The sequence below is a fragment of the Pseudonaja textilis genome, chromosome 1 (assembly GCF_049901715.1).
Source record: "Pseudonaja textilis isolate UNSWEBS1 chromosome 1, rPseTex1.2, whole genome shotgun sequence".
NCBI lineage: Eukaryota > Metazoa > Chordata > Lepidosauria > Squamata > Elapidae > Pseudonaja > Pseudonaja textilis.
In genome coordinates this window covers 272,848,169-272,875,471 of record NC_141990.1, presented here as the reverse complement: position 1 = coordinate 272,875,471, position 27,303 = coordinate 272,848,169, and the positions used below count along the sequence as shown (strand labels likewise).

The 27,303-nt window shown below is 35.5% G+C and overlaps 1 protein-coding gene across 1 annotated transcript; it reads left to right on the top strand.

The window, feature by feature from the left end:
* The first annotated feature begins 1,882 nt into the window (after positions 1–1,882).
* On the top strand, positions 1,883–26,747 carry BUB1B (BUB1 mitotic checkpoint serine/threonine kinase B). Its single transcript, XM_026704986.2, is given in 24 exon segments — positions 1,883–1,986; positions 2,487–2,642; positions 3,137–3,196; positions 3,296–3,440; positions 5,056–5,252; positions 5,696–5,874; positions 5,950–6,149; positions 6,491–6,585; positions 7,885–8,102; positions 8,774–8,880; positions 8,985–9,124; positions 9,344–9,393; positions 10,764–10,845; positions 10,979–11,081; positions 12,206–12,480; positions 13,067–13,221; positions 14,519–14,662; positions 16,209–16,318; positions 17,247–17,408; positions 17,664–17,806; positions 20,246–20,417; positions 20,637–20,743; positions 26,241–26,383; positions 26,386–26,747. Coding segments are annotated over 23 exon segments (3,249 nt in total). The 5' UTR covers positions 1,883–1,986; positions 2,487–2,502; the 3' UTR covers positions 26,508–26,747.
* Positions 26,748–27,303: the final 556 nt, after the last annotated feature.

The window sequence follows — 27,303 nt, the reverse complement described above, 5'->3', positions numbered from 1 at the left end:
GGGATTCAAAAAATTCTACTACAGGTTCTGTGGGCATGGCTTGGTGGACATGGCAGGGGAAGGATACTTGAAAATCTCCATTCCCTCCCCACTGCTGGGGGAAGGTTACTGCAAAATCCCATTTCCTCCTCACCCCACTAACCTGCTTTCCAGCTCCATTCTCCTGTGCAGGGCAACAAAAGAAGACCCAACCGAACAGCTCAGACTTGGGAGTGAGAGAATAGATGGGGGAGGGGCCAGTCAGAGATGGTATTTGCTGGTTCTCCAAACTACTCAAAATTTCCACTACTGGTTCTCCAGAACTGGTCAGAACCTGCTGAATGTCACCTCTGTATATAATGCTCCTTCTACCCAATTTTCTCCCAACAATAATTCTATACTCAGGTTGGTTTGACAGACAGTAATTTACTCCAAGTCACCTAGTGAATTTATATGATGAAGTATTAGAATCTGGGAATCTCTATTCCTAGTCTAACTTTAACAGCAGTTGTTGTTCTTATTTCTGAGTTTTGTTCCTTATACTTCACTGGTTGTTAGTGTTTTGACGTATACCACCTGACACCTTTTAAAACTGAGCAATATATTAACATAATAGCAACATTAAAGCCTGTTTTAAAGCATTCTTTGCTGTGTCCCATAACTTCCCATTCCTGTAAACCTTAGTCTCATCTTAATTCATAACATATTAAGGATCTTATTCAATTGTTTATCTCTCTCTCTCTCTCTATGTATATATAAATATATAAATATATAAATGTATATATGCATATATGCACATATGCATATATATATATGCCTATATGCCTATATGCCTATATGCATATATATATATATAGAGAGAGAGAGAGAGAGAGAAGAAGGGCCTTCTCTATGGTGGCTCCCTCTCTCTGAACATCATTCCCCAGAGATTAGAACGGCCCCCTCACTAATACTCTTCCGGAAGGCACTGAAGACCTGGTTCTGCCAGCGGGCCTGAGGAACCCAGAGCGGGATGGAGTCCATCAAATGGCTCATGTGATCTGCTGTCATCGGGACAGGGGGTGGGTGGGAGTTGGGGGTGGTTTTTTAATTTTATTTTTCAGATTTTGTTCTTTATTCATTTGATTCTTTTTATCAGTGTTTGTTTTTATTTTAAATATGGTTTTACATTTTGTAAGCCGCCTCGAGTCGCCATGGGCGAATAGGCGGCAATATAAATTTATGTTTTCCTTAGGGATTTTTTTTAAATAGGCATAGAATCATCAGATTCATTCTTACAGAGAACAATTTGAATTGTATGAACTACTTATGTAATTAGAACCAACTGTGAAATCCAGATTCATTTTATTTTAAGAAACTGCTATTTTTTCATATTAAATAATCAACCATACTTTTGCAATATGTAAAATTAGGATTAGGGGAGGCCTTCATGTGTCTGAATTTCATTTTTGAAGGTATTTTTTATTGATTAAAGCAGTGCGATCATGCGTTGCAGAGTCTGACTGAGCTACAGCGTAGTAAGAGCGTCTATAAATTTATCTCTTTTTCTTTTCCTAGGAGAGGGGTGAATCGTAACTTCCAACAGAGGATAAATATATAAAAGCCGTTCACTCGTATGGCCAAAATCTGCGATTCGTTAGCCACCTGGAACAAAGCTGAGCGCAAATAAAACCCCTATTTGTTCATAGTCTTATCGCCGTCTACCGGGGCATGAATCAATTACAGCGGTACCAGCGTTAAGAAAGCGCCGCCCCGCCCACAGATCCACCATGTTTACGCCAGCCGGCGGAAGCCTATCTATTTTCATGTCCTGTCCAATCAGAGACGACAACGTTAAAGAAGGAGCCAATCAAATCGAACGAGCTGCTGCGGTTGGTGGCGGTTAGTATTTGAACGTAGACGGTGTAGGAAGCGACCGTGCAGGCTTGGGGAATTTGTTGAATACGTTGCAGCTGCGGCGAATGAACGTCTGGAGGCTCTGTCCTGGGTTGTGTTGAACCAAAACAGGTGAAGGACGGATGCGGGGGTTTGCCCGTGTGTTATAATGGTGGGATTTCTGCGGGGAGGGGACGGATGGACAAAAAATTAAAATTATTTCTCCCCGCTCCGTGGAGTATTCGCTGCTTTAATTACGCAGTTAGGTTCTTGGAAAGAAATATTGAATTAATTGCAGCAATAGGTCACAGGAACACGTGAAGCCGGAAAAGCTAAAACCATTTTAGACCATTATACCAGCGCTCTTTTAATCCTTGTGTAAAGTTACAACATGCATAAATACAACTTATGTAAAGAAACCAAAACCATGGAGTTGTCTCCCAAAGAGGAATAATTTATAAAAATGTCAGGATTTCTGGTGTAATTATAGTTACAAAGCTGATTTCTGGTGTAATTATAGTTACAAAGCCCTGAGCAGGCTATCTTTCACTCTCCCGTTTGTTTTTACACATGTTTACGATTGCCCATCTTTCAGCACTTACCTTTGGATCTGTCTGTATATTATTGAATAGGCCAACACAAATTACCATGGCTTCGGATGGGAATGAATGGGAATTGAGCAAAGAAAATGTGCAGCCTCTGAGGCAGGGGCGAATAATGACTACTTTGCAAGAAGTTTTGGCTCAGCAAGATGTTTCTACTCACACAGTTATTCAGCAGCAAAAGAGGTGAGTGTAACACACTGTCATTTATCTCATTACTGTATGCATCTCATTTACAATTCTTGCTTTAAAATAAGGCATGCTTTTATTTTACATACAACTATGTTTGTAAATTGAATATGGTTCCTGCTGTGAATATTTCATGATTAAACAATTCTGGACATATATATGTTGCCTAGTAGGTTTGTTTTTCTGTCTTGAAAGTTTAAATTGGGTGTAATTTCAAAATAATTTTTAAGCATGTATAGCTATACTTTTCATTTACCATTGCTGTATTCTTGGTAGGAATTTTCCAGTTGAGGGATGTCAAATATACGCTTCCCTAAAAATCTAAATTTTGCATGCTATTTTAATTTGAAAATAATTTTTCTAGCTCTTTAGACATTTATTTATCTATTATCTAGACAGCAGCTTGCAACAAACCAGCACAGCACTATTAGAAAACTCAACAGTTAAAACAATATGTAATGTAAAAGTCATACATTTAATTATCATTTCAGGGCATTTGAATCTGAAATTCGCTTTTACTGTGGAAATGATCCATTGGACATCTGGGACAGGTATGCTTAACTTTTGTAAGTGAAACATGAAAAAATGTAATTTTCAAGTCTAGTTATTCTTTTTCTCCTTATGTTTATAATTATTTTTAATATCACTAGGTACATCAAATGGACAGAACAGACCTTTCCTCAAGGAGGTAAAGAGGGCAATCTTTCTGCTGTTTTAGAGAGAGCTATTCAAGCTTTGAATGAACAGCAGAGATACTACCAAGATCCCCGTTATCTTAGCCTCTGGCTTAAATTTGTGAGTAATATATTATTTTGTGCACAGTTCATTGGCAAACTTTATTTAGATATACCTTGTCATGTATTATGAATGGCAATATTTTCAAACAACACATTCTTTATGGGAATTGTCCCCAGTGATGTGTTCATAGAGCAGCAGAACAACACTAATTTGTAATATGTTGAAGTCTCTGAATAATTCACCTAATCATGCTCAATCTTCTCCCCTTAACAAAATCACAGCATTATAACAACAGTTTTAGAAGACCAGACTAAATTTAAACTGAAAATATGTATACATACCTTAATAGGTTTTCTTTTTAATCAAAAGATCACAGACCATTGGATCAGTGCTTTCCCAGTCCATTTCTCAGTAGATCACCAACACAATGTTGTTTTGTCCCAAAGTAAGCCTAATGCCTGACTTAGCTATATGAGTTTTATTCAAGCATGTCTGAAATAGGTTAACAATCTGCTGAATGAGTTTACCCAGAGAGGAGATGTATTAAAGTGGATTACAAATTTACTATTTTGTATTGTCTGTTACAAAATAGACAATAAATTTATAAGTCCTGGATGTAGTCAGAAATACCATCCCTCTTAGATGTAATAAGCATAAAAGGAAAGGTAACAAATCACATTCCTAAGTAACTTGACACATACTTGATTCTTAGTGTCACAATATTAGTTTAGAACTGCATAAAATGGATAACATGGTTAGACAAATAATTAGAATGAAATAAGAAAAAAATGATTACTTGGCCTGAGTAATAAAGAGTAAGTGTTTAAAGAACAAAAATACCTTTGATAGATAATATTTCAAGGCAACTAAAATGGACCCATGTGTACACCTACCACTTAATAATTCATTTGTTCATCCGTTTCAATCCTTGTAAACTTGAGAGAACACAAGTAGGATGCAAAAATGCATGGTAATGCATCTACTACCATGGAATCCAAGCCCCAAAATAAAAACAAATCTAGGGCCCAGAAAGGTCAAATTTAGATATTTTAAAGAAAAAAAAATTTTTGGCTACTAATTAAGACAGGGAATCTGTTGCACTTCAGTAAGAAAGTGTACAAAAGAGAAATATGTTTTAAGTATGAAACAAACCATGTTCAGAAAATTGTGCCAAACCATTATCAGATCAGGCATGATTCAGCAGAATCAAAACTCATAATTTTGGTGTACTGGGTTTCAGCCAAAACAAAACTGGAGAGGTGTGTGACCTGAGTAAAGCAAAGTGGGGGAAAAGTTGCTCCTCAATTCCATCTTCTGTTTCCTCCACTGTTTTTTTATATCAGCCATCAATGTCACAGCACGGCATCTACCATCAACTCACTGATCTCTGATTTTCCAAGTCCCTTCTTCCTACATTTTCCTTAGCCAAATAAACCACCTAGCTTTGTTTCCTGCTCCTGCCTATTACCACCTGAAACCACTTCTCACAGGTTTTGGTCACATCTATTACAAAACATCTTTCTATATAGTTTTCTGAATTATTGTAACCTCTATTTCTGAGAATATAAGGGCTAGTAGAGTTGTATGGAGTTTCAAGTTACTGAATTCCGAGTTCCTCTTTGAAAAATAGTTTATAACATGAACAGTTTTCTTCCTTGTCTCTGTTTTTCAGGGGAACTGTTGCAGTGAACCTTTGGATCTTTATAGCTACCTGCATAGTCAGGCGATAGGCACTTCACTAGCACAACTCTACATTACTTGGGCAGAAGAACTGGAGGCAAGAGGGAATTACAAGAAAGCTGATACTATATTTCAGGAAGGGATCCTTTGTAAAGCAGAGCCTTTGGATAAATTATTGTCCCACCACAGGTAATTGATGAAAATTGAGAGATGATTGCTTGACTTTATAAAAAATTAATTGAACACAGTTTTCTTAGCCCATTGCAATAGTTAATTGGTAAAGTATGTATAATCTATCTTGCATGTAACCTGCAACTGCATAATCAACCTCTCTTCCTCCCCTCCAAAAGTCTGGCCCAATTTAATCATACAGTAGCCATTGTATGCCCCGATGAAGTGAGCTGTAGCTCACAAAGTTTATGCATTTTAATAATTTGGTTGAACAAAATGCTATCGGACTTTGGATAGGAATGTTAATTGCATGGCTGCACTGGGAAGGATTTAGCAGAGTTACTTTGCAAAAACAAAATAAAAAACCCTCCTTGCATAGATTATTTTGGATTCAAACATTGCTTCATTAGGAAGCAAAAAAGCAGGTATGATAGCTGAAGTCTTGCTATTTCTGTTTGTAGGGAGTTCCAAGCCCGTGTGTCTCGACAGGTTTTGGAAGAGTTAGAAAATGATTGTGATGTTGAGGAGCAGTTGGACAGTACTGTTTCTGAACCACAGAGAACCACACTGGCAGAACTGAAGGGGAGAGGAAAGAAAATCATAAAAGCCCCAATTAACCGTGTAGGAAATGCTGTAAAAGGTAAGTTGTTATTACGCTATTTTAATTTACGAAGTATTTATGAAACATACTTAATTATTTAATGATGTGTTGTAGTCCCAAGCCAAGGACAGAGATTCCAATACCCGGCGTCTCAGCAAGCATCAGTTGGTCCCACTTTTTCTGTGTTTGATGAAAACAAAGTTGCAGATTCTTCATCTGATCTTCCAGTACTTACACCACAGCCTTGGGTTGCCCCTCCACCCGCAAAATCAAAGGAGAATGAATTGAAAGCAGGTCCTTGGACCACAGGCAGGGTAAGAGACAGAAAATCTGCTTAATGCTGTTGAAATATATATCGTGTCAGTATAAAACAATTCGATGTATTCTTCAGGGAAAAAAACGAGTTCATTGTTACCTTAGCACTGTCTTTAGATAGGTTTCTTCTAAGTCTTCTCCCCTTAAATATATTTAGGCTCCACAAATTTTCAAGGTATTATGAATGTTTTCTGCTTATGTCACATTTTCATTACTTTGCAAATGTGACATAAGCACATTTTTGCTTTGCTTACAGCAACTGTCTATTAATTGGACTATAGCTAAAATATCTGCAAATCAATTGATATATTAAGATAAAAATGGTTTTCTTTTGTTTTAGCGTCCTCGAACCAATACGGATTCCACTCTCATGGCTTCTGCTGCAACTCCCAGTTTTACTCCATATGTTGAAGAGACTGCCCAGCAGCAGGCCATGTAAGATTTCAGCCTTAGACTATTAAATAACTGAATAAGGGGGAAAAGTACTCTTAAAAATCTGCTCTGCTGGATTCTGCTATTCTGTCATCTTACTCAAGAAATCAGAGAATAAAGTAATCTATATGGTAGCTGTCTTCCTTTGAGAACACTATATTATTTGGTGTAATCCCAAAGAACAAAAGTAGTCTTCCAATTTCTAGGTCAAAGGATAAATTGCCTAGATATTTTAATACTTTTTCTTCCAGCCTCCAAGAAAGAAACTTAAAAAAACTAGTGAATGTAATTTTGCCCTGAAACAATTACGCAATCTGCGGTAAATATTTACTTACCCTTACTTATCTTATGAGATGTAAGTGACTCCTTCGATAGTGGGCTGTTACCATTTGTATATGTCTTTTTGATGGAACTGCTTGTAAGGAATGGACAATTTAAGAAACATTTTAGAGGGTTAGTTTTGTTCCTAGCTATTCTACTGCATTAATATCCTTTCTGATTATTAGTACTGTCTAGAATTACTGTTGTATATTTATCTGGATATATTGTTTGCTGAATAAAGTTCTCATCTGGGAAAGGATGGAAATGATTGTGTTAGGATGCTATATAAATAATATTGTTTGAAGTTTTAATTGCTTGCAAAATCAATAATTGTAAATAGCAAAACTGGGAAATTTGGCCTGTTGTACCCATAATATAAAGTCAGTTGTGTGCCCTGAATGTTTTTATTGGAAAATATGGGCAATAATATAGAACATCAATAACTCTACCTCATTACAAGCTGAGGAATAGATGTGGGAGAAATTCGCCTAAAAAGTGTGAGCGCCTCTTCTGTGGAAGACATTGGTATAGTTGCAGAAAGTTCCCTCCATACAAACTACAATTAATGGCAGTTTTATATGGACAAAATACTTCATTTCAGAGGAAATGCAAAATCAGGCCTTTTTAAAACCAAGGCCTTCGCCGTTCTCGTGTGAAGCACCAGCTTATGCCAACTCCATTTTTTTTCACATGTGTTTTCTTTACCTTTGGTAAATGGGAGAGAATTTTTTAAAACTCCAAACTTAATGATAACTGGGATTATGGTAAAGTTAAGTTTGCTCAGATTTGGAGCGTTTGTAATTTCCCTTATGGATTTTTGTAACAATTATTTTTTCATTAGAGAGTGAGGGGGTTTTTTATGTACCTTTTCTTTTATGACAAATGGGTCTTCCTAATTCCTTGATTATTTGTCCTTGTTTATTATTTGTCCTTGATTATTGTTCCTTGATTATTTCCATCTTTGTTCCATGTTTCTTTCAGGACTCCTCATAAAATAGAGTCCAGCATTAACTGTGTATTAAGTGCCCGAAAACCTGGAAAAGAGGAGGATCCACTACATCGTGTGCAAATCCATCATCAAGATGGTCAGGAAAAGAAAGAACAGCCCATGTATTGTAAAGAGAGAGTCTATGCTGGAGTAGAGGAGTTCTCCTTCGAAGAGATCAGAGATGAAATCTACAGAAAAAAGAGAAGGGAAGGTATTAGATCCAAAACTACAAAGTAACTTTCAGAATTGCTAAATGTCAGTATTTTAAAAGTTATGGGGGGAACACCCTTATAATTTCCAAAGGTTGCTATATTTAGCATCATATGGTTGAAAGAGGTTTGAAAAGCACCTTTGGATTATATGCCATGCATTTTTTTTAAAAGCTACTCTTCCCACACCCCACAGTAGAGGTTTTTCTTAAGCTGGGATAAGAACGCTGCAATTTTAATTTTGTAATGAGCCCTTAAATATCAGTGGCAAGACATACCTTAATGTGCCCAAATCATCTTTTCCTAAACAAAAAGTAATGGAAGATTGAAAAAATACATAAAAACCATTTTCCTTTTATTCCAGAATATTTGTGCTCATATGCAAATCCTTTTCTGTATTGATTCCACACAACAATTTTGTGGCATAGGAGTCATCTGTTTATTTTAATTATGCTTTAGGATGGGGTTACACACAGTGCTGCCATTATAAATGGCAGCCTGGTTCTAAGTTTCACTTTTAAAGATCTAGAGAATGTTGCTGGTGTCATGATGCTGAGTAGCTGGAGTTATATATTACATAGGAGTTTAAGCAATTTTTTAATGCAATCTCTGTAGCATTTTGCTACAGCTTTTTGCTATGAAGATTATATCTTGTTTTTCTTTCATATAAAAGAATTGCAGGCTTTAGCACAAAAAAAAGCTGAGTTGCAGAGAAAGATTGAAGAAATGGAAAAAGTGATGAGAAAGCAGCAAGAAAATAACCAGAAATCAAACACACAGGTAATCTGTTTTGGCTTTATATACACTTATTATTTAACTTCTATGCAATTGCATTATACTTGATGCATGTTGTCAAATTTTTATTGCTTATTCAATGATCATAGCAACAAGTGGAACAAGAGACTGCAGCCATATCTTCTGCTGTGTCGAAGGATTTGAAATTGTCTCCAACTGAACAGCAACATGTTTTAGATCCTGAAGCAGCTGTTGAAGGATTTCTTCCAGAGTGTTTTTCTATGAAAAGGTAATGGGAAGATTGTTTTGCTGGAGGGAGGAAGAAAGAGAGACAGAACCTTTTTTAAGAAAAAAAAAAGCGCCAATAATTCAAAATTCTATGCCTGAAACAAGCTTCCACATTGGAAGATTGGAAGAAGTGTGGATTACTTCCACACATACATTTAAATAAGTATTAGTAGATCTATTTATTAACCTCTTTTCTGTTTTACATCCTGTCACCTTAAAGCAATTTTGAGCTGGCTGAAAGTAATCAGTGCAAGAATTCAAACTCCAGTGGTAAGTTATATCTATAGTTTGTTTTTGGTTGTTTTTTTTAGTTCAACAATGAGTCCAACCAAAGGGAAGATGGGAAGTATTTTTATATGAATCTCCTATCTATTGGTAGAATGATTTTGTTTTTTGAGAGCATGAAAATAATCAAATTGCAACATAAACTTAATTAGCTTACTTTGCAGAGAGTGAAATTCTTCAGTTTTAGTGAGCCACTCACCTAGTTTACCATTATGTAAGCCAAATTTAATCATGCAGCATCTCAGATTATATTTGTAAGTTTATGCAAATGTATAATGTTGCAGTGTTGATGGGAAAGCATTTGACCATTTTTTTTGTTTTATGGGCAATTCTGTTCCCTATTTCCCCTCTTCCTGTGTTCCTTTATAAAGAGACTGAATCTGGAAAACTTGGGTGGATGTTTTGATTATCTGAAAAGGGATTTGGCCATTTTTGTGTCTCTAATCTGTTTGAAAACTGTTACTGTACATTTATCTGACTATCTTTGAGGAAAATGGACACAAAAGATTAGAACTAAGTACAAACAGCAGCAGTTGGCAGCTGCTGAAAGGTTTCTTTAAAGCCTATGGAAATTGAGAAAATGGCAGAAAAACTCACCTATCGCATAATGACATTGTTAAGGATTTTTAGTGGAAAAGTCAGATAACAGTTTGCGGTATGCTATTTTTTATTTTCTAAAAATAGAATGATGGGAAATGCTGTGTTCTTCCAAAATTTCTATTTCCATTTTGGAGGAAGGAATTGAGACTAGGAATGACTACTGTAATTATATCTCATTCTACCTATGAGAGAAATTTCCATACAGGCAATTCTCATGCAGCAACCATTTGAAATTATAACAGTGAAGTTTTATAACCAATTATTGCATTATAGCCATCACAGCATCCTATGATTTCATAATTGTGATTTGCACGCTTTGTGACCTGCATGTATTTATACCTATTGCAATGCTCTTTGTCATATGATCATTATGTGTGTGTTTTGCGATCACTTGTGGCAAGCAATGTCATTGGAGAATGTGGACAAATGAAAAAAAAAATCATGTTGGAGTCATATGATTGCTTGCATTGCAACTGCACTGTTTCATTTAACAGTTGAAGGGGAAGTAAGATTGAAGTCTGTTGTGTAGCTGTGTGATTATAATTGACAAGAGTTCTGTAGAATTTTTTTTAAGTGAGATGTAATTCTCTTCACTATAATAATGCAATCTGCTTGTGAGCTGATGCCAGTTTCAGAAAAAATATAAAGACAATGAATGTAGAGATAGGATTTTAAAGTGTTCTTGACAATTATATTGTTAATGTACTCAGCTTCTGGAAAATATTAAGCTGGCTACCATAAAACTTACCTTTCAGATGCCGAGATCTGTCCAGCTGTGAATTCTATGCCTTTCTCTATTTTTGATGAGTCATCTGCTGTAGAAAGTAAAACAGCCAGGTAAATATAAACTTTTTAAATATTAATAAATGGTATATTTCAGCATGTTGCAAGTCCAGTATTTTAAATAAGATTCCAGAATTCAGTAAATTTTCAGTGTCATCAAAATATGCATTTGTTTTATCTTTTATAGTTTTTCACTTGGCCTTTCACTGGTACATGGTAGACATCCCCTTGCAGTCCGCAAACTTTCAGAAAGTGTGACTGCTAAGGAAAACATACCTCCTGGGAATTCTGTAAGTATTCATAGTTTGTATGATGCATATTATGAATATATTTTGCTCTCAAAACCCATTATATGCTTCCTGCGTCTAAAATACTACTATCAAAAATATGTTTGCATGCATAGCAGACTGCAGCCAACAAATTTCTACCACCTTACATGTGTGAATGTACATATTTAAAAATACATAGATAGGTCTAAGGCCAGCTGCCTGAGCTGGATCTGTAACCCACTCCTACCTGTTTAAAAACTCTGATGATTTTCAGTTTAAGTTTCATCTACATATAAAAGCTTCATTTCCAGCTTGAAAAATATGTGCTTTTGATTAAGGCTACATTCCACTTATGGTAATTTACCAAAAATTATATACTGGCAACTTGTCAAATGTAGTGCATGATGGGTTACTTACTATGACCTTTCCCTACCCATACAATTTTGCATCTTTCAGGAATAGATCACTATGACCAGAAATGTGATTCATTAGTTCAAGTTTTTGTAATCACTCTAAAGGCTGCTTGAGATTAAGCCAAGTGCAAATCTCTTTCATAGATTTTCTGCACAGTCCCAAGATAAAGTTCTTTATTAGTAGGTGATGCCTTTGTCTATCTACACATATGTACATGCAAATGTTAGCAAATTTATAGCATTTTCATTTAATTAACTCTGAATGAGCAATCTGTATATCTATATATTGATGTCTGTCTATATGAATAAAATATGAATTGCTGATCAGTTTACCCTATACATCAGTATATTTCAGAAAATAGCATGGCACAAAATCAAAGGTAAGCATAATTCTAAATATAATCTAATAAGAAGGAAAATAAATTTGCCAGCTATCATAATAGGTAGTTTTAAAGACCCCAAACACACTTTTCTTTAACAACTTATTCATTTTTGTTTAAAGTTTTTTAGAATTGTTCAACATAACTAACAAAATCTATATGTTTGGGATTGAGCTTTGGAAAAATTATATGTAAAAGTTTTAGTTGCTGCTGAAATAGTTTAGGAGATACTGTAAATCTATGTTAATAGAATTCCAAACCAATTATTTTATGTTGCAAAGCCTACCTGAATAACAGAATCGTATCTTCTCAGAGATAGTCATGCTGTGATCTCTTCTGCATTTTTCTGTAGGATGAATTTCAAGGAATTGAACCCTTGAGTGAAGATGCAATTGTCACAGGCTTATATGAGAACAAAACTCTTTGTCCTAATCCTGAAGACACATGTGATTTTCTTAGGGCTGCTCATCTAGTGTCAACACCTTTCCATGGAATAACAGAACAGAGAAATCAGCTGGGTGACAAACTAGAGCAAGAATGTCTGGAGTCTAAGACTATATCTCTGAATCAACAAACAGTTGTTTGTGAAGAACAATATGAGGAGTCCATCTATGTGAAAAAACTAAGGTAACTCAGTTGGGAGGTCAACATTTTTTGAATGTTTATATAGGATTGAACATATAGCAATCTTGGTTGCATATATTGTGGTTATATAATTTACAGAATTTTACGATGTTCCTCAGATTGTTTATCTGTTATTCTGCTATACAATTAGAAATAAATTCTGCTTGCTGATGAGAATATCAGTAGAATTATATATCAACACTGCACCTAAGAATTTTTGTTATATAAAATTCTGTGTAAACTTGAGGCCTGCATCTTGCCCTCATCATAAATAGAATTTCAGGACAAAATTATATTTGAATGCTGCTACTGATAATTCATGGATTGTGTTTAAAAAAATGCATTAAACACTTTTCTTCCACGATTTTTAATATCTACGTGTGAAACTGCTGGGAAAGGTTATATGCAGCTCTGGAGTAAAGTGGCATCAGTACATTAATGATATTCAGCTCTACTACCACTTAACTTCCAACTGCAAGGAGGTTCAGAAAAAAAATATCCACTTTAAATATGTGCTCTTTGGAGTTGTTAGCAGCTTGAATAAATTTGAAGGATATCAATCTGATAGTTGTTTTCCAATTATGTGCAGTCCAATTTTGGAGGCAAGTCAAGAAGATACCAGATCTTCGGCATCATCAAGTTCCCCAACACAAATCTCTACTGTTAAATTGGAACAAATTCCAGAGAAACTGGAATTGATTCATACTACTGATGAAATCAGCAATGATGTTGAAAATGCCTCTGGTGAGTCTGCAACTGACAAGTTACTTTCTTATTCCAGGCTCAAAATATATGCCTAATATAAATTTGTAATTGTGTTCTACGAACTATTTAGCAAAAGTAGTTAGTTAATATTTCTTTAAGTGAGGGAATTGTGCTACTGGCCTTGGAAGAAGTGGTACTGAGAGGAAGCCTCTCAGTAATCTCCTGGTGTTCATTCAGTCTCCAGTCTTCATTTTTTATGAGCAGTTGCTACATGTAATTCATTAATAAGGCAGTCTGTCCTGGCCACTTTTTACAAAGGCACAGTTGAGAGCATTTTAACAAACTTGCATCACTTTTTGGTTTGGTGGCAGCAGGGCCTCAGATAGAAAGTCCATAGAAGGAGTAGTAAGGACATCCAAGAAGATTATAGGAAGCTTGCTTTCCATTATTCAGGATCCTGCTTATAAACACTACATGCTTAGAGCTCAAAGCATGATTAGAGACCTCACACACCTACTTTACAGTCTGTTTCAGTTGCTCCTTTCTGGGAGGAGGTGTCAAAGTTTTCCTTGCAGGACTACCAGATTCTGTAACAGCTTAATTTCCTATGCCATCCATCTGGTAAACTCGGAAGATTCTTTTTTCTCGCAATGTACATGTATATATCTGTGTTTTCTATGTGTCATATAATATATGTGGGTATACGCATAATTTTGTATTTATTCTGTCGTGGATATGTAGTGTATATTGAAGGTGGTAACCCTTTGAAAGTTTTATGCAATGAAATTTCATTTTAATGTATGCTGATTGGTGTACATTCAAAGTGGCAAAGTTATTATTCTAGTTTAGTCTAGTCCAGTCCAGTCCAATTAATTCAATTAATAATTGAAAACTGTATTAGCAATATACCAGGAACTGTTTGGGGGAGTTTTTGCAAGGCTTCTTAGCATTAGTGGTCTGTGAGCCATACAGGGGTTGGCAAATGGTGTGGCTTCAATACCTGAGTTTTAGAGCAGAGCAACTTGACTTTGCTGCTCTGCACCCCCATTAATTCTTTCAAGTCTTTAGAAGGGTGCTGGGAGACTGTCCTAAAGTTTACTGGATTCTTGGTTCATGCAAAGCTGTATTATATATTGTTAATACCAGGTCAGGCTGGACAATGCTGTCAAGTATAAGGCAAAAAAAAATACACATTGGTAATATAAAACACAATCCGAGTAAGAAACAAAGCTTACTCAAACAATATTCAATTTCTGTGTAGTTATTGTAGAGGAAAATTGCTATGCTATATGGAATTGTTATCTGACAAATTATGGTTTTGGATTTTTTTTTTTAGATGACTCTACTGAGGGTTTGCAGAATGCTGAACAATGTAAACAGTTCTTGCAACCTCTTCCAGATTTCTTGACCAAGGCTTCTGGCTTTAAACAGGAGGATCAGATTATGCCTTGGATAGAATTGGAAAAAGAAGTGAATTTAGGTGAGGATTATTATAGTCTTGTTATGGTATCTGTTTTAATCAGAAAGTCTAGAGGGAGAATGGAAAAGGCATGGCCAGCATTTAACCCCACATCCCATTTGCAGTCCCCTTAGAATGTATGGAGTGGCAATGTTGGAAATTAAAGGTCAAAAAGGGTGAGTTGAACCTTGCTAAGATGCTCCCTGCTTAAGTCTGGCTCCACTAAATCAATTCTATTTTTTCATGTTGGGTTTCTAAAGCAGAAAAAACCCAGACTTTTCTGCTCTGGTGATGTCATAAGCAGTACAGAAAGGCAAAAGACTGCTTCCAAGATAGAAAAATGTGCCTTTCCTGCATTCTAATACATAAAACGTTGGAAACTTCATTAAGCCAGTATTTTCTTCTAGTTCAGTTTGCTTGAATTTATTATGAATTCTATGTGGATGGAAAAAAATCCTGTAAGCATTCAATATTATTGTGATGCTTAACTTGGTATATCCTAGGTGGGGAGTAGGGGAGTACCTGGCCCTTTAAATAACAGACTAGTCTTATATGTCCAGAGAGAGACAATAGGAAAAAAGGTTTAGGGTTTAGTTACTTCGGGCAAGATTGAAAAGTGATTTGTTCTTATTGTTTTCAAATTTAGATAAGTAGTTGGACCTTGGATTAAAGTGTAGAACCCAGGCCTAGTTTGCTACTTAAGGCTAGAATTGCATTAGGGTTTTTTTGTACTGTATTTTATCTGTTTTAACTTACCATGTTACTATGCGGATGCTGATCTTTAACAAACCTGATTTTGAGAACCCTGAATGGTTTATCTGAATCCAGTTGATGATGCCTGAAATTTCAGTTGCTTCTTTTTCTCTTGGGTTAATCCTGAGATACAGGGAATCACAGAAAGTTACCCAAGGAATTCAGCTGATCATCTTGTCATGTTTGAAACATTTATTCTATTAAACTACCGTAGGAAATACTGTATTATTAGTGCCATCACAGGATTAAATTCACAGTGGGCAACAGAGTCCAAATAAGGCTTGTGTGTGATTGAAAATAATTTAGGACATGTGCTTCTAATCTTGGGCAAACATAGTGCTTTCCTACTATTGTTTAAAGGATTCTAGCTTTTTTTCAAATTGTTTTGTGAGCCTGAAGAAAAAAATGCTACAGTAAGAAGCTGCCTCTTTAATGCAGCTTTCAAAGCAGGGACAACTTCGTGCTCATGCAGATGTCTGGAAAAGCTCTGTTGCTTTAATTAATAGCAGGCAGGTGCTGTGCTCATGTGAGGTTTGAAGTACCTCTTTCAAAGCATTTCTGAAACATTGCACAGTACAAATAAATATGCAGGTAATGATGTTGATTATGATGCAATCCTTTACATGCCATCCATTATACTATCCTCCCAATAATTCCAGATTAATAAACAACCATATCAACTCTGGAGATGTGTAGAGATGTAGTTTTTTAGAATTATATGTTCATATGCCTAAATATTATTTCTAGCTGTGTAAAGATGTTAAGAATACGAAATGTTCTAGTGATTTGTTTTTGCAAACAATTGTTTCAACAGGAAATGCTACTTATCATGTTATTCATGAGTATTTGATCAGTGAGCAAGACAAGATATTCTCTGCTGCGTCAACTAATGTAACCAATCAGAATTCAGCATTTTTAATAAAGGTATAATTATTTTATTCTGATCCTTCAATTAACTCTTTCTTACTCCCATATGTTCATTAAACACTTATGAAGCCATTTATGCCTTTAATTTGCAATGCCGGTCTCTTGCTTCTGTTCTAAAATGGCAAGTTACACAAACCCTTAAGATTGTTTCCTATTTAAAAACAAAAATGTACTCTATTCAAACAACAGTTAAAAATACAAGAACATTGTCACCATAAAAAAGTAGAAAGGCAGCAAAAAATTAATTTTTACTACTGCCTTAAGCTGAACAGTAATGCCTTTTTTTTTTTAAATCATTCATTGAAAAGTAAGGTGAAATAAAATTGTATTTTAATTCTGAAGAAAGAGTTCAGGTCAAAATGAAACTTCTATTTGTTCTGCCTTCCTGAAATATATCCCAGATTTTCTCTAGGGAGCATTGTCCTCTGTTCAGAAAGACATATAGTTGTAAACAATGTTTTGCTAGGAGAATGATACTGTTAGATTTAACCAATTCTTTTTAATTCAATTTGTGTGTAGTTTTCCTGCATTACGTGGCCACTCTAATCCAATTTTGATTGCTCATCCCACCCCTACTACTTGGGTGGAATTAGGCAATGTTTCCAGATTTCCTGCAGGTAGTAAAGCACAATGATCATAATAGAATACCTTTCCATGGTGAGATTGCAATATAAGCATGGTATTTCAGTTGCCATATTGAGATTCTCCATATTGGCTCAAATTTATCCGCTACGTTAACATGCCATTTATTTATTTGTTTATCTAATTTATACAACCAGCTGTCTCACAAGCAAGTAACTGGGCTGTGTACTTTAGCTATAATTTGTACATTATCAGGTAACAAAACAATCACTTAAATTTGGATAAGCATAGCTGTTAAGGTTTGAATATTAGGAAGTCATAGTTGTAAACATTCTTTATGCAGGTACATTCTGAGCCTGTGCCATGGGACTTCTACCTATTATTGGTACTTCAAGAGCGCCTAGGTGCTGAATTTGACAAGAATTTTAGTCAATACTGCACTTGTTTCTTATATCACAATGGCTGTGTGACTCTCCACGAGACAATATGCTCTCTCACTGTACAGGTCAGTATGTTGAATGAGTAGGAGTGGAACAAATTATGCACGCTTGTCTTCATGTGTAAGTAAAACTTAGACATGTGTAAAAAAAAAATGAAGAATGGGAATGGAAGTAGATGATGCAAAATAAAAAGAAATGTATATGATTAAGAAAAGTAAGCTTGAAATATAGGCATGATATTTCCAAGATTTAATTAATGAGTTGGGATTAGAATGGTAAAAAATTTGCTTATGCCTAGTTTTTATTCCCCTGACCCACAGGATATGATCCAGCATGATAAAGTTATCCCTGAAGAAGTGGTACTATTGATAGTTGACAACCTCCTAGAAGTGGTGGAAAAATTGCATAAAGCGGAAATAATCCACGGGAATCTGAATCCGGAAACATTGTTCTTGGGAGACAGGTTGCCTACCTTTATTTATTACTTCAAGCTTTGTGCTTTTAGACTGGCACTATTCAAAACAATATTCCAAGTAGATGCAAGCTTGAATTTGGGCAATGCATGTCACTGAGGGGGTGGGTGGGGGGAGCATTACAATAATTAATCCTAAATTGGTGTTGGAATAAAGACTGTATGGACACTTGGGTCAGTAAATTCAAATTTGATTGTCCAAACATGTACCTAAGATTTATAAGAAGCTCACCAATCCATTTGGAGCCATCTGTTACCTTCAGTGTTATTGATCACAAACATATAAGTCTAATCATTAATATTCTAGTTTATTGAGAAATGAGTGTCATATAACAATTGTACAGAGGAAACCATTTGTATTAGGAAAAGAACTTATTTTACACATGATTTGCTTGATTATTTACAGAAAAAACACAATTGAATAGTTTTCATAAATTGCTAAACTATAAGCTACGACATATAAATCACAATACACACAACAGGAATAAGTCATATTGTGATTTTGTTTAATATATTATAGTTTATTCCATGATTAGTACAGTATGAACCCAGCCGCTGTGTGATTTTGATTGTAATACTATTTTTATGGGTTGTATTGTTACACCAAAAGAGGTAATGCATATTGAGAGCTGGATTAACGTAATTAAAAGGAAGTCTGGCACAGTAGAAATATATATTATATGCTATTCAGTTTTCAGGCAATTATTTACATATATTATTTCTCCATTTAAATTTGGTAAATGGCATTATTGTTCTATTTTTTAAGGTTAGTTTTCAGGATGAGAATATATACTGGTATATAGCTGTGAAATATCTGGTCCAATGTGTCCTGTAACACATATCCTCCCATATTTCTAGACTTCTTCATATATATTCAATCTTTTTTCTGATAATGATCCCAATTTATGCTAAAGTCTTCAAGCATAATTTATGGACCTCTGTAGTTGAAGATTTTAAAATGAAACAGTTATTTTGCTTAATCTGTGGGTGCACTATAAGGAAGGATAATAACTTTCAAATGTGCCACATTAATTTTGTTGCTTATATATTATAGCTTGCTACAAAAGGATCTATTCTGCCATTTTATTTTAAATATTAAAAATAAATATAATTAATAGCGTTCTAAAGGTGGTCAGTCACATGCATATTCTCTTTATATTTTTATGCTACAAATATAGCGATCTTATGACCATTTTAAAGGAACTGCCATCTGTTCTATATGTTATCTGTTTCTGGTAGTGGAACATGCACTATGAAAACTTTGGGCTGCCTGAAGAACTAGCAGAACTGTATTTACTCGAAAGAAAGATAAACCTGAATTTAAGATACTTTCCCTCTTCCCAAACAAATAACAAAATCCTACACAAAGATTACATGAAAGAAAAGTTATAAGTACTGTTTTGTTAAGTGTTGTTCCTAACTCCTATTGCAATTAATCCTGAAGACTCCAACAAATGTATAAATAAATGAGTTTTATTCCCCAGAGACCTCATTCCAGAAAAAAAAAGATCAGGGCAAAAAATCGAGTAAAATAAAGCATTTAGGTGAAAAAAAGATTTCTGATGTGCATATACACATACAAAACATTTTCTATTTAATTTAAATTCTTTCATGTACCTACATAAAAATGGTGGACATCTAAGGGCAGCAGAGAGAAATTATTCTGCAATGCCCTGTGGTAGGGCTGTCAAACTCCTGGCCCACGGGCTGGATGCATCACATGTTGGCCACACCCACGCCCAATTTAGTGAAGGAGAAAAAAAAATCCTGATACGTCATGTGATGATGCTGTGACAACGTGACATCCCTGCCCTATGGAGTTCAGTGGCCCTTTTTCCAGAACAGTGTGGTATCTTGGTCTCTTCTTTACCTTGCATTTGTAAAAGATTAAATCTTTAGTTTGGAAAAAAAAACATTAACCTATAAATATTCTTTGCTAACTAAGGATCTGATTTTCGTACAATTTTGGTCACACAGCTGGCTTTCATGAATAGAGGGAGTGGGGTCTCCATAGCAGATAATCATCCTCCATCTTTTAAAAGCAACAAGAAGAGAAACAAGACAGATGTGATTGCCCTTTTTTGCCTCAAAACAGTCAGTATGATTTCACATGCATATATACACACTCATCCTTCCAACCACTTGCTTTTATTATCTTCATCTGCCACCCACTGATTTTTTTTTCAATCATATTTTCCTATGGCAGTGTTTTCATCAAATACAAAGTATGTCTATACATGTATGTGTGTGCATGTGCGCACACACACACATCCACAAATGGTTAAGGGAAAACCTTTTCCTTTACATCAATCAAGTACACTGTTAAGAATGAAGCAAATTCTTAGTGCAAACACTAGAGGGAAGCAGTAAGACGGGCATGTGCAAAATACTGTAACCATTGGATTAAATTGCAAATCTTCTCTCTTTCAGAATTTACAATCCATTTGACTTGGGGGAGACTAACAAAATTCTGAAGATAGTAGATTTCTCTCACAGCCTAGATTTACGACGGCAGCCAACTGAGAACTCACTGAAAAGCTTCCCAATAACTCAGACCCAGATTGGACAGCAGCTCTTTAATGAAAATACCCCAGTACATCAGGTAAAAACCCATTTTTCTTGGTAACTCTTATTTTTTAAAAATTAACGTTTGTGGATATCTTCCTAGAAAATCCCAGAAAAAAATACATTTGAAGTTGATGTAATATTTCTGGAGTAAGCTGCTTCTGAAGAGATTATTTTTTTTCATTAAATGACTCGAATGCTTCAAGATTCTGAAATTACAAGTCATTATTATTAACACAGAAATCCTATATTTCAGGTGGACATGCTTGGCATTGCAAACACTACACATTTGATTTTGTTTGGGGAATACCTGCAAGTTCACTGGGAAGAAGACAGATGGAAAACTAATAGAGATTTATCTCAGTAAGTATTTAGCATTTCAAAGACTCTGCCTTTTGTTTCTCGTTCTAGATTCACCATGATAGAAATGATACCATTAGATGAGAGGAATGACATATTTAAATCAGAGTAGCATATTACTTATTTAAGTAATTGTGACAACCACATGTGGTCCTGGGACTTAAGTATATGTGACCCAAAGGTGCTTTTTCAGGAGGCAACTGGACTTGCTTGTTTTTCTTTTGTTTTGCTTCTCATCCAAGAAGCTTCTTTAGCTCTGACTGGATAGTGGGGAACGGAAGGATTTATATTCCTTGCAGGCAGCTGGTCATTATAACTGCAAGGAATATAAATCCTTGCTGTGTCCTTCCATTCCCCATCATCTAGTCAGAGCTGAAGAAGCTTCTTGGATAAGAAGCGAAAGTCCAGTTGCCTCCTGAAAAAGCACTTTGGGACAATCATGACCTAGATGACTCAGAATCTCCATAGGCTTATATGTGACCCAGTTTTACATTTTGAGCGTGGCAATTGACTGATAGTGATCTTGTCAATGTCAACAGTATTCAAATGGTGGTTCAAGTTATTTTGGGATTACATTCAAAGCACCTATTATGTTATTAAATTTATTTTCCACCCATCGTGGTTTGAGGTGACTCTGTCTTATGATGTGATAATACAAACAAATATTCAAACAATTATAAAGATTAAAAAAAGATTAAAAACAAAAAAATCAAACTAAAAACCCTGTGTTCGGAATAGAGAGATGGTGGTTCCTTGTCTATTACTGCAGCAATCAACTCCAGCCAACAGCTTCTCTTTCATGAGTCCAACCCAATCAGCATAGCCAAGTTTTGAGGCTTTTCCTGAAGGTAAATGAGAGAGGGGCACATCTCAACTCCTGTGGCAAAATGTTCCAAAGGGCAAGGGCTATGGCAAAAAAGCCCTCCTGGATCACACCAGCCAAGATTCCTAGTAGGTTTCTTCTGTAGTGACCATCTTGCTTTTGTTCAAACGTTCTTTAAAAACCTGACTTTGAGCTTCTTAAGGTAGAGAAGATGTAGAGGAATGGTTTTATTACCTTGCATATATATTGTTTGTAATTTTTTGTTTTGTTTTTATAGACTTGGGGGGGTTGTTGTTTTTTCACTTTATAAAGCTCCCAACAGTAATTTGGAGTTGGATGGACCAGAATTTTGATTAAATAAATTCTGCTAAGATGTCAAATAATTTAAATGTCTGTTAAACGAGAAAATAAAACTTACGTTATAGTAAAACTATTAAATGTGGTATCAGCTTTAATGTAGAATTGCAATGTGGGAGGAAAAAATTATCAGGAACACTTTGTGATATATCCTGTTGTGCCTATAGCCATGATTTGTTGAGTAACCATAGTGGTTATACTCACATGCCAAGCTAAAACCAAGCCAACCACATTATGTTTTAGCATAACATATGAATCCAGTCACTGACTAACAGGATTAACTATAACTGCCTTCTAAAGCAGAAAACAGTTAATCCCTTTCACCAAAAGGGTGGATGGATTGGACCTTCGTCATTCAAGAGATAGAAACTAGAAGCTACCCATCACAGTATTATGGCTTCTTACTTCTTCCAATGCTTTGCATTTGGCCAAAGAATGATCTAGTACCTGGAAAATACAAACATTTTGTTGCTAAATATTTGTGTCAAACATTTACAATAATTTTTAATACTAAGAATATAGCAGACAGACATTTGAAAATAAATTAGTCATTGAAAAATCAACACCTGCCTATCCTCCCTGTTGAGGATGAATGGCCTTCACAGCCCTATATCCTGTGCCAGAAAGTTTTTCAATACTCTAAAGCAGGGTTAAAGTTTACCCCATAGGTATTGAGTAGATACCAAGGTGATACACTTGAAAAAAAATAATAACTGGAGCCATCACTGTCATTAGTCACTATATGCTTAATCATAGTGAAATCTTTGGATAACTTAAGGAGATCCCTGAATTATGCTCCTTTGCTCTTGAGGACGGGCCAAGTTAGCTAGAAGTGACACAGGTGACTCTTCACTTTGCACTGTGGCTCACGGATTCTTTCAAGATATTGTAGTTGTCAGGTGGATAGTGCAGATCTCTGATTAACCACACAGACTTCGTGTGAATTTTATGAACTCATGTATTTGCATTGTCAGTTTAGTTTCTTTTGGACAGCAGTTGTAGGGCTAAGAGAAAAGCCTTTTGTACACTGTTTTGTGCTGTCTGGACAAATGGTGGGGTAAAAATGCTATTTAAGTAGCCTCTAAACATTCCTTATTGATGAAAGATCCCATGTTCCATACGGTGGCTATGGAAAAGTTTTCTCCAGTGTTGGGAAGTTTAGGACAAGACATACCTGGGGTAACTCCATCTTAAGTAGTAGTGCTGCCCAGACCAATAAGATAGTATAGCTGATTAAGGGCTGAGTAAATCAATTGATGCAGACTGCTTCTCATCTCTTTTCAAAATCAGTGTATTTTATTGTTTAGCCTGTATAATATACTGGTTAAAGTGTTAAATTTGAAACGAAGTTCATGTCCCCGATACAACCATGTTGCTCATGGATAAGCAAAGTAAATTCTCTTCAATTACAAAGAATGCTTCCTGATTTGAAGACTTGAAATTAAATTTGCTATATCACTTCTTTAGCACATGCAATAATTAAAAGGTATGAAATTAGAATTCAGCATTTTATAATATAGAGAGTTTATTCTCTGATCACTTGATCTTTGTTAATATAAGTAATTAATATTTAGTGCTGTTTCCAAGTTTTGCTGTAGATTAGTGGCTACTATCCCACAATTGTCTTTTTCTACTATATTTCTAACACAGGGGTCCACAACCCTCAAGCCGGGGTCCAGAGGTGGTATTGAGCAGGTTCTGACCAGTTCTGGAGAACCAGTAGTGGACATTTTGAGCAGTTCGGAGAACTGGCAAATACTACCTCTGACTGGAGATCTTACGGTATCTTTCCCCTGCCACACCCACCAAGCCACGCCCACAGAATCCGTAGTAATTTGAATCCCACCAATGCCAGGGTCCATTACCAGGCCTTGAGCCGTTTGGAACTGGGCCGCAGAAGTGGCAGGTGAGATGCATGTGCATCCGCATTTGCATAAGCAGCAGGCAAGCACTTGTGCACATGGTCCATTTGCTCAAGCACCAGGCACTCATGCCCTCCACTCGTGTACATGGAGCTGCATGTGCGCACACTTGCCCACTGCTCACACGGAACCATCTCCTTCCCTCCCCTCACTAATCCGCAAAGCCAGAGAGGTTGGGGAACTCTAATCTAATACATTGCATGGAATAATGCAAGTGTAATCAGTTCTCCAGAGAATAGAAAAGGTATTGGTTGATTTGACTGATTGATTGACTGATTTAATCATTACAATTGGTCTGAATTCTACTTACCTTTCTATCACATATTGGGATTCAGAATAGTCTCATGAAATCTGGGGTATCTATATTATATAGCCCTTACTTGGTTGATTTAAGCCACTGTGAGATATACCAAGAGCTATCCTACTGAACCCTTTCTGATCTACAGTATATTAAATTGTCCATTTGTATTATTTGCTTTTAACTTTATTTTCGAGTACTTATTTTTATCACCTATGCAATCAAGGGAATGTATTTTTTTATTTCCTATTGGTTTCTTTCTTAGAATTCTAAGTCATCATAACAACTCATATTTGATAAATTAAATTACCCAGTTTTAGTATAGATAGATTTATCTGATGCGTTCTAAAAAAATGTTGCCTTTTTATAGTGTTTCCTTTTAGGAGTGAGCTTTAAATAGATGAATGTGCATCAACAGCTTCATTGAACTGGCTAATGAAATGCATATGATGAGTTTTTCAAGCAGATATAAGCAGGATGCTTGAAGGGATCAGACTGTTCAGAATATCTACTGAAATATTTGCATGTATGCACTTATTCCTGTCCCTAAATTGATGCTTATATTGCACAGATGGAAGATTTTCAGTAGATAAGTTTAACTAAAGTGTTCCCAGAGATGCTCTCTTCTCTGTCTAGGCACATTAGTTCACTAAAATTCAAGTAATAAACTTATTTGCATTATGTTATATTACATGTGGGTTTACAGTTTGAATTATCATGCTTTTTTGTTTTAACATGAATTATTCTGGTCCTTCAGTGAAAAGGGTTCTTTGACCTGATTTTTTTTTTGGGGGGATTCAACTCCCAACTCCATTTAAATTGAGAAATAGTTTTGCTATTTTATAGTTTCTCCTCCTGAATGTTTCTTCAGGTTAACAATCTATTTGATAGTTTAAATCAAGAATTTTGGGAAGCAAAGAACAATTTGTGAGAATTGGTTTTTCTATCCTTCCTCTAAACCACTTGATTTCTCTGTATATTATTACAGAGCAAGAGAATTCAATTCCTTACTAGCAACCTGTTTGCAGAAAATAACTTTGAAAACTAATTAAAAAAATCTGACTTATGCAATCTCCATGCTGACCAAATAGAAGAGAATTGTTCTTTCTTTCAGCAGGCACAGACATGCAACATTTTTGAGGCAATGTTTAATTTGTGTACAATTGTAATTTTGTATTATTACTCACCCTCTTCCAAAACTAGTCAGTAGAAACAAAATACAGTACACAATCTTCATTTTAGGGGGGAAATTTGTTTACTTTAGAAAGGTACACTGCATCAGTGTTCATTCTTGGAGCTGTTTATCTGCATCAAAACCTTCCCTTTGAATAAACACATGCAGTGAAATAATATAATATGATTTGATTGCTTATTGTACCCTATGACCATCATTAAGTGTTGTACCTTATGATTCTTGACTCTTGACTTCTTGTATCTTTTCTTTTATGTATACTGAGAGCATTTGCACCAAGACAAATTCCTTGTGTGTCCAATCACACTTGGCCAATAAAGAATTCTATCTAATCTATGAAACTGAAATAAATGGCAAAAGTAGATTTTCAGAGAAGTCTATTTCCAGTATTGTAGTTTTAGACAATTCAACCATTTGTTATAAAATATCTGCAGAGTTTTTACTGTGTTTCAGAATTGAGATATATTTGTATAATATTTGCAATTTAGTATTTCACTTTGAAATGAACAAACTTTGGAAATCATGAAATCCTACAGGTGCATAGCAATTAATATTAACTCTTAATTTTATGCTCTGAATCCAATTCAGTTAATGCTTAGAAATAAATTACTTCTTGTGCCAGCTTTTTTTTTCTTTCTTAGAACCCATGGCATTTCTTAGAGTAGAAGGCATAACATCCACAAATACGATTTCAATGCTTTCAGAGTTCCTTTATATTTCGTCGTATTTAGAGACCACATACTATATCTCTCATGATGTGGTTTATGAAATTAATAAAGCATTTACATCTAGATGAGAATTTTATGGCTGCATTTGAGGACAACTGGGAAAGTACAAATTTATATAAGAATCTGGAAGTGGCAGTATGCAGAATATTCTCAGAAAAGTGCTTTTTTCTTCTTGTTTAGGTCCACCAATAGTGATTTGTGGAATACATTCTTTGACAAAATTCTGAATTCAAATGGGAAATCTACTGCGTTGCTTCTGCAAGATCTCAGAGAAGAGCTGAGCAGTTCCTTTGATAGTTCTTTCCCCAAACACCTTTATGATTTCATACTAAGCTGGAAGACTTCGCTCATATTGGAGACATGAATGCCCCTCTTAATATCTCCCTACTTTTCTACTCCCCTCTGTACCACCAAAAACAAATGAAAGCTGATTCTTGGTCTTGCTAGATGTGTAAACAGTAGGAACATTTTTCACAATTATTTTCTCATAGGTTGTCAAATGAAGCTTAGCGGATGCCTTTCAGAATCTGTACAGTTGCAATATTCTGTTTGATTCTCTATAAATATCCAGAATTGACTTTTTTGTAGTAACTTTTTCATCCTTAAACTGTTGTAAATCCCTTATTTGTTTGTCTTCTCTCTGTGTAACCACTGTTCAGTAAAACTGTTTTGTTGCCACCATGAAAATTTCAAGAATTATTGGATGAATGAAAAATGTTGACACTATTTTGCAGCTATTTGGATTGCTGCAAATCCGGTTCTTTAAACAAAGCTTAGTATCTGAGCGTGTTTGGAAACTAAGTACCCAAAAAAAATCCTGCATGAGGCAAAATGCCAGCTCTCTGATGTGATATTACATAATTAGCATTTCCCTACTTTTAGTGGAAGGCGGAAGGCGAAATAATACTGCCCCCACTTCTGCCGCCTATGGCTGCTATTTGGATCATGAAGAAAATTCTACTTTGAGCAGTAGCGTTTACATCAGTAGCAGCATTAGATCATTGATTGCCATGGATATCTTCCTCAAATATTAAATTCATTTGGCAGTCTAAACTGTGTATAATTGTACAAGTCATTCTGTACGTATAAAATGATACGATATATTTCTACATTTGACCATAGATGGAAGCTGCAATCTGCTACTAGAGAACATGCCAATCTTATGTAGTAATGCTGCCAATACTTATTCTGCAGCAGCTTAATCTCTCCTATGCTGATTGCTCTAGAAGATTGTTTGGATCTC